The 16,525-nt window shown below is 49.6% G+C and overlaps 1 protein-coding gene across 2 annotated transcripts in view; it reads left to right on the forward strand.

The window, feature by feature from the left end:
* The window catches only part of AAGAB (alpha and gamma adaptin binding protein), a 40,856-nt gene that overhangs the window by 7,345 nt on the left and 16,986 nt on the right, over positions 1-16,525 (forward strand). For both annotated transcript variants that reach the window (XM_073618289.1, XM_073618290.1), the window contains exons 2-5: positions 8-195; positions 5,572-5,668; positions 12,375-12,464; positions 12,550-12,633. In XM_073618289.1, the coding sequence (XP_073474390.1) occupies positions 8-195; positions 5,572-5,668; positions 12,375-12,464; positions 12,550-12,633 (459 nt within the window). The remainder of the gene's footprint in view (positions 1-7; positions 196-5,571; positions 5,669-12,374; positions 12,465-12,549; positions 12,634-16,525) is intronic.

Here is a 16,525-nt window from a genome sequence, read left to right on the forward strand (position 1 = left end):
CTTGTAGAAATCATCGGCACAGACCAGCTTCCTCTTGTACAGGAGACGGAGGGTGTGCGGCATTACCCCTGGAGGATAGACAACAAGTACTACACAGCCATTGTAAATCTCTGCATAGTACCCAGCACAACCCAGGTGACCGCTCGGGTCGCAGAGTCTGTCCAGGCCTTCGTTGTATACTTTGACAGCACGGTGGTAAGTGTTTATGGTGGATAGAAGATACAAATATGTACAGGACCAGATTAAATTCACAGTCTGATCTTTTATACCGGGATTGAAAAAATTTAAAGTGAAACTAAACTCACAGAAATACTCACCACCTCTTTCCAACGATGCAAAACTTAAGCCTCATGACCACGGGCATTTTAACGAGGTGTAAAGCTAGAATTGTCGCCAGGAAAAAAAAGCAGCGTTAAACGCGATTTTATCGATGCGCGTTTGGCCGCGCTAGCTTTCAGCCGCGTTTCTCTGTCTCTATTCAAAACCATTGGTTCTCTATGGGAGCCCATTGATTTCAATAGAAGATGATCCGACTTGCGGTGCGACTTGTGTGCTGAGAATCTTGAAGGGGAACCCCACCAAAATGTAAAAAAAAAATTTGCGTAAGGTTCCCCCTCAAGACTATACAAGACCCTTCAATCTGGTGTGGATCTTAAGGGGAACTCCCCCACACCCAAAAAATTGCGTGGGGGTCCCCCCAAGATAAATACCAGACCCTTATCCGAGCACGGAGCCTGTAAGGTCAGGAAAGTGGGGGGGGGGAGCGAGCGCCCCCCTCCCCTCCTGGACCATACCAGGCCACATGCCCTCAACATGGGGGGGGGTGCTTTGTGGCAGAGGGGACCCTGCGCCCCCCCACATCAAAGCACCTTGTCCCCATGTTGATGAGGGTCTGTGGGCGGGGCCTTATTGGAATCCGGCCCCCCACCCTAGGTGAAAATAAACACACTACACAAGTTTTTAAAGTATTTTATTAAGGCAGCTCCGGCTCTTCTCCCTCCTCTGGCGACATCTTCTTCTCCCTCTGCCGGTCCTTCTACCCTCTCTGGTTCTTCTTCTCTCTGCGCTGTCTCCTCCCCTCTCTGCGCTGTCCTCTCCCCTCTCTGCGCTGTCCTCTCCCCTCTCTGCGCTGTCCTCTCCCCTCTCTGCGCTGTCCTCTCCCCTCTCTGCGCTGTCCTCTCCCCTCTCTGCGCTGTGTCTTCTCCCCTCTCTGCGCTGTCCTCTCCCCTCTCTGCGCTGTGTCTTCTCCCCTCTCTGCGCTGTGTCTTCTCCCCTCTCTGCGCTGTGTCTTCTCCCCTCTCTGCGCTGTGTCTTCTCCCCTCTCTGCGCTGTGTCTTCTCCCCTCTCTGCGCTGTGTCTTCTCCCCTCTCTGCGCTGTGTCTTCTCCCCTCTCTGCGCTGTGTCTTCTCCCCTCTCTGCGCTGTGTCTTCTCCCCTCTCTGCGCTGTGTCTTCTCCCCTCTCTGCGCTGTGTCTTCTCCCCTCTCTGCGCTGTGTCTTCTCCCCTCTCTGCGCTGTGTCTTCTCCCCTCTCTGCGCTGTGTCTTCTCCCCTCTCTGCGCTGTGTCTTCTCCCCTCTCTGCGCTGTCCTCTCCCCTCTCTGCGCTGTCCTCTCCCCTCTCTGCGCTGTCCTCTCCCCTCTCTGCGCTGTCCTCTCCCCTCTCTGCGCTGTCCTCTCCCCTCTCTGCGCTGTCCTCTCCCCTCTCTGCGCTGTCCTCTCCCCTCTCTGCGCTGTCCTCTCCCCTCTCTGCGCTGTCCTCTCCCCTCTCTGCGCTGTCCTCTCCCCTCTCTGCGCTGTCCTCTCCCCTCTCTGCGCTGTCCTCTCCCCTCTCTGCGCTGTCCTCTCCCCTCTCTGCGCTGTCCTCTCCCCTCTCTGCGCTGTGTCTTCTCCTCCCCTCTGTCTGCGCTGTCTCTTCTCCTCCCCTCTGTCTGCGCTGTCTCTTCTCCTCCCCTCTGTCTGCGCTGTCTCTTCTCCTCCCCTCTGTCTGCGCTGTCTCTTCTCCTCCCCTCTGTCTGCGCTGTCTCTTCTCCTCCCCTCTGTCTGCGCTGTCTCTTCTCCTCCCCTCTGTCTGCGCTGTCTCTTCTCCTCCCCTCTGTCTGCGCTGTCTCTTCTCCTCCCCTCTGTCTGCGCTGTCTCTTCTCCTCCCCTCTGTCTGCGCTGTCTCTTCTCCTCTCCTCTGTCTGCGCTGTCTCTTCTCCTCCTCCTCCTCCTCCTCCTCTGTCTGCGCTGTCTCTTCTCCTCCTCCTCCTCCTCCTCCTCCTCCTCCTCCTCCTCCTCTGTCTGCGCTGTCTCTTCTCCTCCTCCTCCTCCTCCTCCTCCTCCTCCTCCTCCTCCTCCTCCTCCTCCTCCTCCTCCTCCTCTGTCTGCGCTGTCTCTTCTCCTCCTCCTCCTCCTCCTCCTCCTCCTCCTCCTCCTCCTCCTCTGTCTGCGCTGTCTCTTCTCCTCCTCCTCCTCCTCCTCCTCCTCCTCTGTCTGCGCTGTCTCTTCTCCTCCTCCTCCTCCTCCTCCTCTGTCTGCGCTGTCTCTTCTCCTCCTCCTCCTCCTCCCCTCTCTGCGCTGTGTCTTCTCCTCCCCTCTCTGCGCTGTGTCTTCTCCTCCCCTCTCTGCGCTGTGTCTTCTCCTCCCCTCTGTCTTCTCCTCCCCTCTCTGCGCTGTGTCTTCTCCTCCCCTCTCTGCGCTGTGTCTTCTCCTCCCCTCTCTGCGCTGTGTCTTCTCCTCCCCTCTCTGCGCTGTCTCCTCCCCTCTCTGCGCTGTGTCTTCTCCTCCCCTCTCTGTGCTGTGTCTTCTCGCTCTTTTGCCGGGACCTTCTATAGACAGGTGTGTGCCTTTCCAAATCATGTCCATTTAACTGAATCTACCACAGGTGGACTCCAATCACGTTGTAGAAACATCTCAAGGATGATCGGTGGAAACAGGAGGCACCTTAATTCAATTTTGAGTGTCATGGCAAAGGCTGTGATACTTCTGTACATGGGATTTTTTTCATTGTTATTTTTAATAAATTTGCAAAGATTTTAAACAAAATTCTTTCACGTTGTCATTATGAGGGATTGTTTGTAGAATTTTGAGGAAAATAATGAATTGAATCCATTTTGGAATAAGGCTGTAACATAACAAAATGTGGAAAAAGTGAAGCGATGCGAATACTTTCCGGATGCACTGTACCTAATAAAGTGGCCGGTAGGTGTATATATCTGTAACAGTAAACAGAAGCTTAAGTATGAGCAAGATATAAAATATACAAGCCTAGCAATCGGATTCCAGCGATCGTTTTCTCTCTGTTTTTACATGTTTGCTGCAGAGTAGCTTCCAATATAAATATCTCTTGTTGAGAATCTGAACCTTTTATAATTGGAAGTGAATGTTATTTCAGTAGCCTGGCTCAGTCCGAGTCCCGTGATTGGAGTTGTGCATTCGCCAAGTTACTGCTTTCACTGTGTCCTGCATTTTATTAGCAACCAGAGGGCTATCATTTTAGTGATGCCTAAATTGTATATTACAGGCTTAATGTTTTTAGACAGATTTTAGCGACACCTTGCAGTCACGATATGAAATCATTATAATACTAATAATAAACTGCTTGGAATATTCCTTTACATTATGTTCCTATAGTCTCTCACACAATTGAAAGTGGCAAAGAATGTGCTGTAAGCCAGTTCGATTGCATTGCCCAGTATTGCCATTGTATCATGTTTTCAGGCACTGGGAGCAGGGGACACAAGTGTTTAGACCAGCCTTTCTGAACTCCATTCCACCCTCCCGCTTCCCTCTGTCACTTGTAAACGCAGAAGCCTTCTGGCAAGGACAGCTCTCCAGAACGTGACAGTGAGAACAATCTCCTTACAAGGCATCGCCACCTGCACAGGGAGGTATATCAGAGACCGATACATGAGTAGTAGAGAGAACCGTCTACACAAGGAGAAGTAGGAGAGTAGAGATGCAAGGAAGCTTTGAGGAGTTGGTGTTACACATTGTGCATAGCGCACTCCCGAACCCTGTACTCTGTACACAGTGCACTCCCGAACCCTGTACTCTGTACACAGTGCACTCCCGAACCCCGAACCCTGTACTCTGTACACAGTGCACTCCCGAACCCTGTACTCTGTACACAGTGCACTCCCGAACCCTGTACTCTGTACACAGTGCACTCCCGAACCCTGTACTCTGTACACAGTGCACTCCCGAACCCTGTACTCTGTACACAGTGCACTCCCGAACCCTGTACTCTGTACACAGTGCACTCCCGAACCCCGTACTCTGTACACAGTGCACTCCCGAACCCCGTACTCTGTACACGGTGCACTCCCGAACCCCGTACTCTGTACACGGTGCACTCCCGAACCCCGTACTCTGTACACGGTGCACTCCCGAACCCTGTACACGGTGCGCTCCCGAACCCTGTACACGGTGCGCTCCCGAACCCTGTACACGGCGCGCTCCCGAACCCTGTACACGGCGCGCTCCCGAACCCTGTACACGGCGCGCTCCCGAACCCTGTACACGGCGCGCTCCCGAACCCTGTACACGGCGCGCTCCCGAACCCTGTACACGGCGCGCTCCCGAACCCTGTACACGGCGCGCTCCCGAACCCTGTACACGGCGCGCTCCCGAACCCTGTACTCTGTAGACGGCGCGCTCCCGAACCCTGTACTCTATAGACGGCGCGCTCCCGAACCCTGTAGCCTGTAGACGGCGCGCCCCTGTAGCCTGTAGTCGGCGCGCCCCTGAACCCTGTAGTCGGCGCGCCCCTGAACCCTGTAGTCGGCGCGCCCCTGAACCCTGTAGTCTGTAGACGGCGCGCCCCTGAACCCTGTAGTCTGTAGACGGCGCGCCCCTGAACCCTGTACACAGCGCGCCCCTAGACCCTGTACTCTATACACAGCTCACTACTGAACACTGCACTTTCTACACAGCGTAGCCCTAATCTGTACACAGTGCACCCCTAAACTCTGTACGCCCCTAAACCTTGTCCTCTGTACACAGCCCACCCCAGAACCCTGCCCTCTGTACACAGCCCACCCCTGAATAGGAGTAGATACATAGTCTTACAGATACAAACAGTCCTTTTGAGGTCAACCATGCTGCTGATGCAGCCCATGATTAAATTGAGTCTGACACCCCTCCTCCTAGAGGTTGCTAGGGGTTCCTTGAGCAATTTCTTAGTAACCACTGATACTATTGATCTTTTTAGCTCTCTGTAAAGGGGGGCTTCCCAATTACCTCAAATGTAAGTGGAGTTCTTCCCACTGACCATCACACTAATGTACTATGAGCTTTGAATATAGCAGAAGTTCCATGAGACAAGCAAATCATATCAAGGGTTCCTTCACGTTTAAAAGGTTGACAGAGGCTGGCTTAAGCAGTATATAGTGGAGCAGATCACAGATCAGTGCAGATCACGCACTTCCATATTGCAGAGAGCAGGCAGGGGACACGGTGATTGGGGTGTCCGCATCCTGGCTGTGCTTTGTGGAAAGGATGTGCGAGTCATAAGAATGGTTCAACAGAATTGTAGCTGTGTATTAAGCTGTTTGGGTGGGGTTCTGCTTTAACTATGCCATATTTCCTGACAGAAATCTGGTCTGGAGACGGTATCTCCATGGCTTCCATTGCTGGAAGATTGGATGCTAGATGTCATGATCTTGGTGTGTGACCGGGCTTCTGATACTGGTAAGACTCTTCTGTTTGTGTGTTCATTACCTGGCAGGTTCATACATTTGTAGTGTATCCAGGCATGCCACCCTTTGCCATGCCATGTAACCCTTTCTCTGTGTTTAACCTCATCTCTACTCTTCATACTTCCCCTTCAAGGATAGTCTTCTGGTCCAATATCTTTAGACACAGGTTCACCACTGCTTCCTCCTCCACTATCATTGCTTACTGCTTGTTTGTAATCCTGTTTTTTTACTAAATGAAATACCTCTGGGTATTGTTCTCACAGTTGTGTTTTTATTGCATCCCAATGGCCCCTTTCACACGTCAGTGCAGTTCAGGTCCGCCTGTCCATTTTTTTTTTTTTTTTTTTTTTTTTTTTAGGTGGATCTGGACACTCCATTTAAGGCAGGTGGATGTAAACAGACATGTTTCCGTTTACATTCAATTATCTCCAAGTCCATCTTTGTGTCTCATACCCCCTAAGGAGCCACAGGTAGAATGGGATCCCACACCCTGCACAGCCAGGCACACCAAATTTCCACAGTCACCTCAGAGTCAGAAAACAGTCCATTACTTAGTTTTTTTTTTGTTATTTATTGAGTGTCAGAAACCATGAACCAGACCGAGACAGAAGTACAGTAAAATCACACTTGTTTATTAATAAAAAGGTAAATAGAGTAAGCGTAGTCAAAGCATAGCCAGTGTTCATTAACCAGATCGGGTAATCAGCCAGGCCAGAAATCAGGGATCCAAGTAGAAGAACAGCAAGCAGGATAAGGAGCCAGAAGGGATGTCAGCAAAGCCAGTCTTTAAACAGGAATGCAGGATATGGTTTCTTGTGATGTGACCAAGGCGAAGGCAGAGATCAAGTGAGGTGGACGGCTTTAAGTAGGCAGGACTGACGAGCAGAATCAACAACAGCTGGGTAACTGTGGAGTGAGATAGGGGTTGGCAATTAGCCGACAGCTGAGCGGCCAGCTCAGAGAAGGAAGGGCTGGGCCCAGCCCTGACATTGAGGGATTAGAACCTGAATGGGAATTGGGAAGTATGGGATGCCCACTTGACTTCAAACAATTCCAGGGACTACTTTTCTATATACAGTCCATATACACTCCTCTGCCTTCTCCAGCACTTCCTTGCTTGCAGTACTCCGCTGGCACACTGATAGTGGATCTAAAACACGGCACTCAGTCAGATTTTGAGCAACAGCCTATTATAGGCAGGAACCCGAGGCCCCTTTGGTGTGTAGAGAAAGAAAATCAGTGTCCAGCATACATCCCTGTGGCTACTGATCCCAGCACCACCTCTTCAGGTACTGCCAGCCCACCTGGCTGCAACTGCCTCTTTTCCTAGCCCTCCTGGCTAACTTCTCCACAGTCCTTCCAGACTGACACACTCCACAGGCCTCCCAGTCCGAACACTCCCCACTCCCCAGGAGATCTCCCAGACGTGCTGTCCTGCTCTCGCTGTCCTCTACTTGCTCCCGTGCCTCCAGGAAGGGGTTCCTCCATGTGTTGTGGGGGATCCTTCCAGCACCCTCAAGGACCACCGACAGCCTCCTCAGCACTCCATCTTCCACCGACTGCCCCTGCTGGCATGACTCATGCCTTTTTATGAAGTGGCCTGCCCCCTGCTAGCCCATTTGCTGAGGATTGGCTGGGGCCCTCATAAATATACCACGCAGCTCCTCCTAGACTCCACCCACTACATCTGGAAGCTTCTCCAAGGTTTTCAGAAACAGGGAGGCACCAGAGATGCTTCAGTTATTCAGCCTCCCTGAGTCACTCAACCCTGACCCAGATTCAAACCAGTCCTGGCTCTCAGCCAAACCAGTTTACCTACTGTCTTACTCTAACAACTAATTCTACACAACTATAACTCTAGCTAGAGGGTGCTACATAGGCATAAAGCAGAAAAAGTCAGCTTTTTCCATTTTTTTTTTCAGAACTAAAGGTGACGGATCTGAGGTAGTCGGATGTAAATGCACATGTGTCCGTTTACATCTGCATTTCCGTAAACCTAACAAGAGTCCTTCATAAGGTTTGGGTGGAAAAATTAGACAGAGATGTGACAAAGTGATATCCATATCTTTCAGCTCCGATTCAGCAGTATAACTGTTCATGGATCCCCTGCTGATCAGAATGAACATGGATCCTGTATGAAAGGGGCCTATGTCAGAAAGTTTACTCAGTGTAAGCTAATTTAAGTCTTTTACATCATTTTCCTATTCCTTGGCTGAGCAGAACCTTAATGATACTCCCTGTAGTGATGTAGGGGCCAGTAGGAGGAACCATAGCATAGAAGTGCTGGGTTCTAAAGATTTGGCTGTGTCTATTCAGTATAGCAGTGATCTGTAGTGTAAGCATCTGCAGAAATGAATATTAGGTGTCTTCTCTGCAGGGAGTATTGTTATTTTAGCCATACATAGTTTGCTATTTACATAGTATATTATCAGAGAATAGGTGGAGGAACCATTGCACTGCTGCCTAACAGCGGGTGGGTCTTAATCTGCGTTGTTGAATACCAGGAGTGCATTACACACGGTACACAATTCTGCAGTGTGCTATGTACAGAGTTCAGGAGTGCATTGTGTACAGACTGCAAAGTTTGGGAGTGTGCCATGTCCAGAGTGCAGGATTCAGGAGTGTGCCATGTCCAGAGTGCAGGATTCAGGAGTGTGCTGCGTAGCGTGCAGGATTCGGGAGTGTGCTGCGTAGCGTGCAGGATTCGGGAGTGTGCTGCGTAGCGTGCAGGATTCGGGAGTGTGCTGCGTAGCGTGCAGGATTCGGGAGTGTGCTGCGTAGCGTGCAGGATTCGGGAGTGTGCTGCGTAGCGTGCAGGATTCGGGAGTGTGCTGCGTAGCGTGCAGGATTCGGGAGTGTGCTGCGTAGCGTGCAGGATTCGGGAGTGTGCTGCGTAGCGTGCAGGATTCGGGAGTGTGCTGCGTAGCGTGCAGGATTCGGGAGTGTGCTGCGTAGCGTGCAGGATTCGGGAGTGTGCTGCGTAGCGTGCAGGATTCGGGAGTGTGCTGCGTAGCGTGCAGGATTCGGGAGTGTGCTGCGTAGCGTGCAGGATTCGGGAGTGTGCTGCGTAGCGTGCAGGATTCGGGAGTGTGCTGCGTAGCGTGCAGGATTCGGGAGTGTGCTGCGTAGCGTGCAGAGGTCGGGAGTGTGCTATGTGCAGAGGTCGGGAGTGTGCTATGTGCAGAGGTCGGGAGTGTGCTATGTGCAGAGGTCGGGAGTGTGCTATGTGCAGAGGTCGGGAGTGTGCTATGTGCAGAGGTCGGGAGTGTGCTATGTGCAGAGGTCGGGAGTGTGCTATGTGCAGAGGTCGGGAGTGTGCTATGTGCAGAGGTCGGGAGTGTGCTATGTGCAGAGGTCGGGAGTGTGCTATGTGCAGAGGTCGGGAGTGTGCTATGTATAGAGTGCAGGGTTCAGGAGTGTGCTGTGTATAGAGTGCAGGGTTCAGGAGTGTGCTGTGTATAGAGTGCAGGGTTCAGGAGTGTGCTGTGTATAGAGTGCAGGGTTCAGGAGTGTGCTGTGTATAGAGTGCAGGGTTCAGGAGTGTGCTGTGTATAGAGTGCAGGGTTCAGGAGTGTGCTGTGTATAGAGTGCAGGGTTCAGGAGTGTGCTGTGTATAGAGTGCAGGGTTCAGGAGTGTGCTGTGTATAGAGTGCAGGGTTCAGGAGTGTGCTGTGTATAGAGTGCAGGGTTCAGGAGTGTGCTGTGTATAGAGTGCAGGGTTCAGGAGTGTGCTGTGTATAGAGTGCAGGGTTCAGGGGTGTGCTGTGTATAGAGTGCAGGGTTCAGGGGTGTGCTAAGAGCAGAGTTCAGGAATGCACTGCGTACAGATTGCAGAGTTGAGGAATGTGCTATGTACAGAGTCCAGGAGTATGCTATGTACCGAGTGCAAAAGTGCAGAGTTCAAGAGTGTGCATGTACAGAGTGCAGGGTTCAGGAGTGCACATCTCACAGGCCAGTATACACATCTCTCCTCCCATCTCCAAATCCTCTCTCTCACCTACAGAGTATCAGAGAGAGGGGTTGCTGCTGAAAAGCTACAATAGGAATGTAATGTTAAGTGGGGAGAGGGTGGTACATTAGTGCTAAGAGAGGAAATAGGGGAAGACATTGGTGCCAAGTTGGGGAAGGCATCTTTGCTAAGTGGAGGGGGAACAATGTGCTAATCTGGGGGAGAGAGGGAACATTGGTGCTAAGTGAGGGGACAAAAGTGTGTGTGTGTGTGTGTGTGTGATGATTCCCTGTGTATATGTACAACGTACACAGTGTGAGTGGAGTGTGCCCTATGTGACTGTACTTTGCACACCGAGTGTCACATACCACAGATTCTGGAGATGCCTATTACAAGTGAGGTACAGCCATCCCTGGCACAGAAGGGAAGCTGAGCTCTGAGCAGCGTGGTGCACAGACTGGTGGTGGCCCAGTGTCTGTGGACTGATAGCCAGTAGAAAGCCAGCAAAGGGAGTCTGCACTTCTTGTGGGGAGAGAGGCAAAGCTCATAGTGCTGACTTTGCATTGCAGAGGATGACTAGTGGCAGTGGAGCGCAGGGCTATGGCAGGTTGTAATAGAAGATGTTTGATAGAAGTCAGTATATCCCTCAGAACGAAAACCACACATGAAGAATACACAACTACACCACCCTCTCCTCTGCCATCATGTACAGGAGGGAGGGTTTTGTGTGCCGCCAGTAGAGGAGTGGAGAAGGGGGGGTTTCTTGTGCTGCCAAGAGAGGATTGGGAGGGTTTTGTGTGTCGCCGGGAGAGAGAAGTGGGAGGGTTTTGTGTGTCGCCGGGAGAGAGGAGTGGGAGGGTTTTGTGTGCCGCCGGTGTCTTATCAAATCCAGTCCCCTATCATATAGTGTCCGCCCTGTACTGCGCAGGCGCAGTACGGAGGACAAACGAGACGCCGAAAGTCTCCGAAGTTTAACAGCTGATCATCAGCTGTACACGGCGCCTGCGCTTTTATTCTCACCCTATGTCCAGGTTCATTCCCTACTATCCAAGTGGACATAGAGTGAGAATAAATAGTCGCCGAGCGCAGCGAGGCCGTGCCCGAAGCGTGGCGAGCGAAGCGTGGCGAGCGAAGCGAGCCCGCGAGGGGCCCTCTTACACAGCCATCGCTAACAAGTGCCCGAGCGCCGTGTACAGCTGATGGTCAGCTGATCAATTTCGGAAACTTTCGGCATCTCCTTCTGCTCCGTACTGCGCAAGTGCTGCGCCTGCGCAGTACGGAGCGGACACTATCCGATAGGAGGACAGTATATGTCAGAACACCGGGAGAGAGGAGTGGGAGGGTTTTGTGTGCCGCAGGGAGAGGGGATTGGGAGGGTTTTGTGTGCCGCCGGGAGAGAGGAGTGGGAGGGTTTTGTTTTTCCCGCCGGGAGAGAGGAGTAGGAGGGTTTTGTGTGCCGCCGGGAGCTGGGAGAGAGGAGTGGGAGGGTTTTGTTTTTCCCGCCGGGAGAGAGGAGTGGGAGGGTTTTGTGTGCCGCCTTCCTGCCCAGACCAATTTTTAGTTTTCAGCGCTGTCGCACTTTGAATGACAATTGCGTGGTCATGCAACACTGTACACAAATGACATTTTTACGATAGAGCTTTCTTTTGGTGGTATTTGATCGCCTCTGCGGTTTTTATTTTTTGCGCTATAATCAAAAAAGAGCGACAATTTTGAAAAAAACACTTATTTTTTACTTTTTGCTATAATAAATATCCCAATTTTTAAAAACAAAAACAATTTTTTTTCCTCAGTTTAGGCTGATATTTATTCTTCTACATGTTTTTGATTAAAAAAAAAAACGCAATAAGCGTATATTGATTGGTTTGCGCAAACGTTATAGCGTCTACAAAATACAGGATAGATTTATGGCATTTTTATTTATTTATTTTACTAATAATGGCGGCGATCTGTTTTTTTTTTTTTTTGTTTTTTTTTTTTTGTGACTGCGACATTGCGGCAGACATATCGGACACTTTTGACACATTTTTGGGACTATTCACATTTATACAGCGATCAGTGCTATAAAAAATGCACGGATTACTGTGTAAATGTGACTGGCAGGGAAGGGGTGAACACTAGGGGGTGATCGGGGGGTTATGTTTCCTAGGGAGCGATTCTAACTGTAGGGGGGAGGGGACTCACAAGGGGAGGAGACTGATCGGTGTTCCTCTGTACTGGAAACACACGATCGCTCTCCTCTCACCTGACAGGACGTGGATCTGTGTGTTTACATACACAGATTCACGGTCCTGCTGTGTTCACGGGCAATCGCAGGTGCCCAGCAGACCTCGCGGCCGCCAGGCACACGCACCAGGTCCCGAGCAACGTGGCGGGCACGCGCGCCCCCTTGACGTCCTGGACTTCCCGGCCGTCTTATGATGCCCGCCCAGGATAGGGGATCCCTTGTGCGGACGTCATATTACTATAGCCGGGTAATGAAGTGGTTAAAATGAGGGTGCCATTAATTTTGTCCAGTCCGTTTTTGGAGTTTTGTGTGGAATGTGTCAGATTTGGCTTTTTGTTTCTCCACTTTTTTGTGTCTTACCAATACAAACAAAATAAATAAACATGAGAATGCCTAAACATTTCTAATTGCAACAATTTGACGGGCAAAATAGTGCTTTATGGGACAGAAATGCAGGGGTGCAAATATTTTTGGCCATGACTGTATATACCTCCGTACAGTAATATTGTGTTCATATTGCAGGTGTGAGTCGGCAGACGGCACAGGAGTGGTGTATCCAACATGGGTTTGAGCTGGTGGAGCTGAACCCGGAAGAGCTGCCAGATGAAGATGGTAATCAACTCGTGAGCTAGAAAATGTATCTTCTGTCGAGAAGTTTCAGGAATTGTTCAATCTCTTTTATTCTTTCTTGCTGCAGATGATTTCCCAGAGTCCGTCGGTGTTACCCGAATAATACAGGCGTTAAATGCCAATGTGTGGTCTAATGTGGAAATGAAGAATGGTGAGCACCTTCAACTTTTAAAGGAACATTAAAATTTTGCTATTATGTACAGTTTAAATGGCATTTTTGCAGATAGTTTATCAGTTTTATTTTACGGTTTCAAGGACGGCCTTTATTGTTGATTTGTGATTTTATTTTTTAATACTTTTAAAGTGAATCTAAAGTCTAAGGGGGGCAATTCTAGCAGAAAGTGGATTTCATTATCTGGTTTCCACTGGACACCACAGTATTTACTCCTCACCATACAATTCATTTATAAATGTAGCCCTAAATGTGAACTATTCACTTTCCCATTGGTATCCTTACAACAAAGCCCAAAATGTTGTGCAACAAACACCTTGTGGATTATTTACGAAAGGCAAATCCACTTTGCACTACAAGTGCAAACTACAAGTGCAAAGTGCACTTGAAATTGCACTGAAAAGTGCACTTGGAAGTGCAGTCGCTGTAAATCTGAGGGGTAGATCTTATTATCCAATCATGTGCAAGCTAAAATGCTGTTTTTTTATTTTCCTTGTATGTCCCCCTCGGATCTACAGCGACTGCACTTCCAAGTGCACTTTCAGTGCAATTTCAAGTGCACTTTGCACTTGTAGTTTGCACTTGTAGTGCAAAGTGGATTTGCCTAAATAACTCCCAATGTGTAGATAATAAATAAAAAAAAAAAGTTGCTTTGGTTTTTCAAATGCATCTTGGGAGATTGATTTTACCAGACTTTCTCCCTCTAATCTCCCCATTCCTCGATTGTCATCTAATCCCCTCATCCCTGGATTGGCTGTCTTGTTTAATCTCTCCAGCCCTCAATTAGCTTTCATCTCCTAATTTGCAACAGCTTTCGATTGGCTTCCTATAATTTCTCCAGATCAGGATTGACTTCCTCCTCTGATCTCTCTAGACTTTGAATGGCTCCCCCCCCCCCCAATCCCTCCAGTCCTCGATTGTCTTCCTTCTCCAATCCCATCAGCCCTCGATTGTCTTCCTTCTCCAATCCCATCAGCCCTCGGTTGTCTTCCTTCTCCAATCCCATCAGCCCTCGATTTGTCTTCCTTCTCCAATCCCATCAGCCCTCGATTTGTCTTCCTTCTCCAATCCCATCAGCCCTCGGTTGTCTTCCTTCTCCAATCCCATCAGCCCTCGATTGTCTTCCTTCTCCAATCCCATCAGCCCTCGATTTGTCTTCCTTCTCCAATCCCATCAGCCCTCGATTTGTCTTCCTTCTCCAATCCCATCAGCCCTCGATTTGTCTTCCTTCTCCAATCCCATCAGCCCTCGATTTGTCTTCCTTCTCCAATCCCATCAGCCCTCGATTTGTCTTCCTTCTCCAATCCCATCAGCCCTCGGTTGTCTTCCTTCTCCAATCCCATCAGCCCTCGATTTGTCTTCCTTCTCCAATCCCATCAGCCCTCGATTTGTCTTCCTTCTCCAATCCCATCAGCCCTCGATTTGTCTTCCTTCTCCAATCCCATCAGCCCTCGATTTGTCTTCCTTCTCCAATCCCATCAGCCCTTGCTTGTCTTCCTTCTCCAATCCCATCAGCCCTCGCTTGTCTTCCTTCTCCAATCCCATCAGCCCTCGCTTGTCTTCCTTCTCCAATCCCATCAGCCCTCACTTGTCTTCCTTCTCCAATCCCATCAGCCCTCGCTTGTCTTCCTTCTCCAATCCCATCAGCCCTCGATTGTCTTCCTTCTCCAATCCCATCAGCCCTCGATTGTCTTCCTTCTCCAATCCCATGAGCCCTCGATTGTCTTCCTTCTCCAATCCCATTAGCTCTCGATTGTCTTCCTCTCCCTGATCTGCCCGGCCCTCAATTTGGCTTCCTCCCATCTGTTTCCTCTAGCGCTCGATTTGGCTTCCTCCCCCTAATCGGTCCAACCCTCAGGAGGTTTCCTTCCCCTAATCTGCACAGACTTTGATTTTGGCCATTATTCTCTCCAACCCTTGATTGGCTTCCTCCTCTAATCCCTTCTAATAAATGAAATGCGGCCACATGATGCAAACCTGTCTTACCACTGGCTGGGCACGATCCAAAGTTAGCCCTGTCTCGGCTAACCAGCTCCTTCGCACCCTATGCTCAATCAAAGTGTGATGACATCATCGGCCAGAAGCTCCACCCTTCCTGCGTTTCGTCCAATGTTGGATATCTTCAGAAAAGAGATCGAAAATTGTCTGGGGCCTGCTGAACTGGCTGAATTTCAAGCCATGTGTTCCCAGCTTTACGGTCAGCTCTTGTGACTTCTATCAGTGTCTGGCTGAGCACTGGTTAAAGCATGTAGGAGGAGTTCTTATTCTGCTCTCACTGTCCTATAAGACTGCAGGACCCCTGACCCTCTGTCTAAACAGTGCTGATTGGCCCTGTGCTGTTTACATGCACTCTCCCAAGAAAAAAAAAAACACTAGCAATACACACCAAACTGAGCATGTGCAGCTTATCACCTTTCCTCTATAATACCTGGAGATGAGTTGGAGACATTGGAAGAATTTGAAGGTCAGAGAAGACAGGATCAAACAGCCTTTATACACAGTGTGGAGGATTAACTCCTTAGGTTCCACAGTGAGTATAACAAGCATGCTTTACTGCTTGTACACACTGATGTTACTATTGTGGGTTTAGTAACACTTTAACTGCTTCAGATGCACGCTATAGCCGAATGACGGCTACAGCGCGGATCTGCTTTGCTGGGAGTACATCTATTGACGTCCTCCCCTTTGCAGGCTCACCACGCCCCCCTGAAGGGAGTGCACGGCACGCGCTGTGATCATCCGAGACAATGAAACTGGGGTGATCACAAATCCGAGTAAGGGGCCGATCCCGACCCCTTACCACGTGATCAGCTGTCAGCCAATGACAGCTGATCATGTGATGTAAACAGAGGATCGGTAATTTCTTTTTTTTCTCTTCTCACGCTGACAGCGTGAGAAGAGAAAAAGCCGATCGCCAGCTTCTTACATAGTTACATAGTAGGTAAGGTTGAAAAAAGACACAAGTCCATCAAGTCCAACCTATGTGTGTGATTATATGTCAGTATTACATTGTATATCCCTGTATGTTGCGGTCATTCAGGTGATTATCTAATAGTTTGTTAAAGCTATCAATGCTCCCCGCTGAGACCACCACCTGTGGAAGGGAATTCCACATCCTTGCCGCTCTTACAGTAAAGAACCCTCTACGTAGTTTAAGGTTAAACCTCTTTTCTTCTAATCTTAATGAGTGGCCACGAGTCTTATTAAACTCTCTTCTGCGAAAAAGTTTTCTCCCTATTGTGGGGTCACCAGTACAGTATTTGTAAATTGAAATCATATCCCCTCTCAAGCGTCTCTTCTCCAGAGAGAATAAGTTCAGTGCTCACAACCTTTCCTCATAACTAATATCCCCCAGACCCTTTATTAGCTTTGTTGCCCTTCTTTGTACTCACTCCATTTCCAGTACATCCTTCCTGAGGACTGGTGCCCAGAACTGGACAGCATACTCCAGGTGCGGCCGGACCAGAGTCTTGTAGAGCGGGAGAATTATCATTTTATCTCTGGAGTCGATCCCCCTTTTAATGCCAATAATCTGTTTGCTTTGTTAGCAGCAGCTTGGCATTGCATGCCATTGCTGAGCCTATCATCTACTAGGACCCCCAGGTCCTTTTCCATCCTAGATTCCCCCAGAGGTTCTCCCCCCAGTCTATAGATTGCATTCATATTTTTGCCACCCAAATGCATTATTTTACATTTTTCTACATTGAACCTCATTTGCCATGTAGTCGCCCACCCCATTAACTTCTTCGGATCTTCTTGCAAGATTTCCACACCCTGCGGAGAAGTTATTGCCCTGCTTAGCTTAGTATCGTCCGCAAATACAGAGATTGAACTGTTTATCCCATCCTCCAGATCATTTATGAACAAATTA

This window comes from Aquarana catesbeiana, linkage group LG03 (genome assembly GCF_042186555.1).
Source record: "Aquarana catesbeiana isolate 2022-GZ linkage group LG03, ASM4218655v1, whole genome shotgun sequence".
Lineage (NCBI taxonomy): Eukaryota > Metazoa > Chordata > Amphibia > Anura > Ranidae > Aquarana > Aquarana catesbeiana.